The following is a 3149-nucleotide window of genomic DNA, read 5'->3' as shown; positions in this document are numbered from 1 at the left end:
GTGTTGATATTAAAGGCTTACAGGTCCGGAGTGGCTTTTACGCATGTGCTCAGCTCACTGCGCGCACATCTGGTAATTAACCATATTAGACTGAATCACTCGGCGCAGAGTGGGCAAACATTTAGACTAATCTCTGCAGTAGGATGTGGATTAGTAATTAACATGTTGGGGGTGTAATTAGGTCCACGTTAGGACTTCCTCTGCCCTCTTCCCCCCGCCTGCGCCACAGCTTCCGCCCACACACATAGCCTTGAATTACTCCACTGGCAACTGTTGATGCATTCCCAAGTCATCTGACGTCAAGTGGGAAGGGCTCAGGCCAGAGTCGACTATAAAAAGTCCTCTGCTACCTTGGTTCATTCACAACGCAACTCTGGATTACTATTACCGTAGTAGAGAAGCTCCTTCCTCGGGCTCCTCGGACGACACAGCAGAGGAAGCAGTGGGTTCACGAACCTGCCCGGCATAAACAATGAAAATGTCAGCGGCGGAGATCAGCCAGATTCTCAAGGAGGGAGAGCTGGAGAAGAGGAGCGACAACCTGCTCCAGTTCTGGAAGAGGAAGACGTGCGTCCTGACCACGGACAGCCTCAACATTTACGCCGACACGCAGAAGCGCTCCAAGGGCAAGGAGCTCAAGCTGCAGTCCATCAAGAAGGTGGACTGCGTGGAGCGCACCGGCAAGTTCGTCTATTTCACCATCGTCACCACAGACAATAAGGAGATCGATTTCCGGTGTTCTGGAGAGGAGAACTGCTGGAACGCAGTGATCACCATGGCCCTGATCGATTACCAGAACAGAAAGGCCATCCAGGACTTTAAAACGCGGCAGGACAATGAGAGCGCGTCTCCCGGACAGCAGGAGAGGCGCATGGCGAGGGCGCCCTGAGCCGCTGTAAGGGACTCCGGCAGTGAACCACTCCTAATATGGTGAGGGACACACCATGACATATTGCTGACATGTTATATGAAACAGAATAAACATTGACTGTGGCTGAGCGCCGCGAGGGAACCTTAAAACTAATGACTATTGTCTCCTTATAGTGTCAAAGTGGACCATAGAGAAATAATACGCGGACCAAAAGGAAGACAAGGTCATCCGGTCCGGAGATGAAGGATTGTTCGGGGCTGAGCTCTCGGAGAGAGTTGGGACAACTCATCTAAAGTGACAGACGAAGAGATTTCCAGCAGCTCTACACACACAGGACTGAATCCTTGAATTGTCAAAACTATTTCAAGTCTGCTCTCCTGGGAGGAATGTCTCCTAAAACCATGATGTTAATTTATTTGTTTCCAGGATATGGTGTTACTGGCAAACAGCTTGTGTTGTTTAAATTATTCACTATTTCAACTGTGTGTTGAGTGTGTATTTATTTGAATAAATATTCATGCATTTGTAACTTGAAGCTCTCCTCTACTTTTATTTTTCATGTCTCAGCTAGAAGCCTTTCTCCTTGGTGTCAAGGTCTGTCAGTATCTCATTACAGCATTATAGAGTCAGTAACAGTATATTTGACACTCGGGGACACTTTTCACCAGCAGCATTTCTTTGTAAATGCCAGACATGCATCAGTAAAAAGGGAGTGGAGGACAGGAAAGTCCCTTTCCTCTCTGCTGTCAGGTGGAATGTGACTCTTGATTGTCACTGGGAGGGTTTCAGGCTTGAGTCATAACTGATAAGCAGATGTAGTCATCAGCACAGGACACTTAAAACACTCACGGCGCCTTTGAACACAGCTTAACTGCCTCTGAGGTGTGGTGGGACCATAGGTCACCGCTGTTGGGATGGAAATGTTATAAGAGTTACATTTAAAAAATTATAATTTAATGTGTTTTATTGGTGTTTGTGACTAAGCTTCACAAAGGCTGACATTGATTTTAGTTGGTACTCAAGCGGCTCTTCAAAAAGATGCAAACTCCTCAGCAGCCTCCTTATCAGGCGCCTCTGTTCTTTACAAGGCAGAGAAAACACACGGGAGGTCCACTTTACCGCCCTGTCATCATGACACAAAGGCTGTTTGAATGGGCTTAATGTGACACCAGGTACACACCTATTTAATTACTGTTATAAACCCAGTGAGCACAGCTTTAGTCAGAGGACCTTACAAGGCCAAAAGAAGAAGGATAATAAAATACAGGCTGTAAAGCTCACATGAAACAAGTAGTCATTCTGAATTGGCTGTATAGCTATATTATTGGCTGGGTGTGGGCTCAGCATATTTAACATGTATGTGTTGGAATTTCTGATTTATCTTATATGGCACAAATAATAAACTTTAAACTTTTTGGTTATTATGTAGATAACCCATGAAGAAGACAGAACACTAAATATTTCATTTAGCCACCATGAAAGTCATGACTGATACAAGGTCAATGAAAAATGTAAAAAGCAAACTTTATTTCTATAGTTTTTCAAAACAAGTCTTACAGGATACTTCACGGGTGTACAATCAGACACAACACAATATGGTAATATTTACAAGAATGTATGGGAATGGGAATAAAATATGCAGCTGATCTGATACTCAGAGGGAGTTTGAGCCACAGCGTTGGAGCTAAACAGTGAAATATTAAAGGGACAGTTCACCCCAAAATTAAAAAATTACATATTTTCCCTCTTACCTGTAGAACAATTTATCAGTCTAGATTGTTTTGGTGTGAGTTGCAGAGTGTTGGAGATATTGACGCTGCCTTCTCTCAAATATAATGGAACTAGATGGTGCCCAAAGCGTCAAAAAATACATTTGAAAAAACTCATCAGCAATGTCTCTTTGTGGAAATCATGACCCAGTTACTCAAGATAATCCACAGACTTTTTTGTGAGCAGTTTCATGTAGAAACTATTTCTTTTAACCAAACTACAACCACCAACTGTATTACAGCGCAGAAGGAAGTGTGCATTTGCTCATGGACCACAGCCTTGAGCTCTTGACAGAGCAAGATGTAAACATTAATGGTGACCTCCTTGACTGAGTTGTAATGTTAGCTAGCTCAGCGATGCGAGGTGAGCTAGCAGTAGATGCACTGATAGATTCACTGATAGGGCTACAGGTAAGAGGACATATATGTAGTTTTGATTTTGGTGTAAACTATCCCTTTTACTAACAATGCTTTTCCTTAACACTGTGCGGACATTAAAAAAAAGACGT

The 3149-nt window shown here is 43.6% G+C and overlaps 1 protein-coding gene across 1 annotated transcript; it reads left to right on the top strand.

The window, feature by feature from the left end:
• Window positions 1-345: 345 nt before the first annotated feature.
• phlda2 (pleckstrin homology-like domain, family A, member 2) lies at window positions 346-1400 on the top strand. The gene is made up of 2 exons (XM_050074136.1): window positions 346-930; window positions 1045-1400. Exon 1 carries the CDS (start codon window positions 473-475, stop codon window positions 887-889), a length of 417 nt encoding a protein of 138 aa, XP_049930093.1. The 5' UTR covers window positions 346-472; the 3' UTR covers window positions 890-930; window positions 1045-1400.
• Window positions 1401-3149: the final 1749 nt, after the last annotated feature.

The sequence above is a fragment of the Epinephelus moara genome, chromosome 20 (genome assembly GCF_006386435.1).
Source record: "Epinephelus moara isolate mb chromosome 20, YSFRI_EMoa_1.0, whole genome shotgun sequence".
NCBI lineage: Eukaryota > Metazoa > Chordata > Actinopteri > Perciformes > Serranidae > Epinephelus > Epinephelus moara.
The sequence above is the reverse complement of the archived record's forward strand: the minus strand, read 5'-3'. Positions and strand labels throughout refer to the sequence as shown.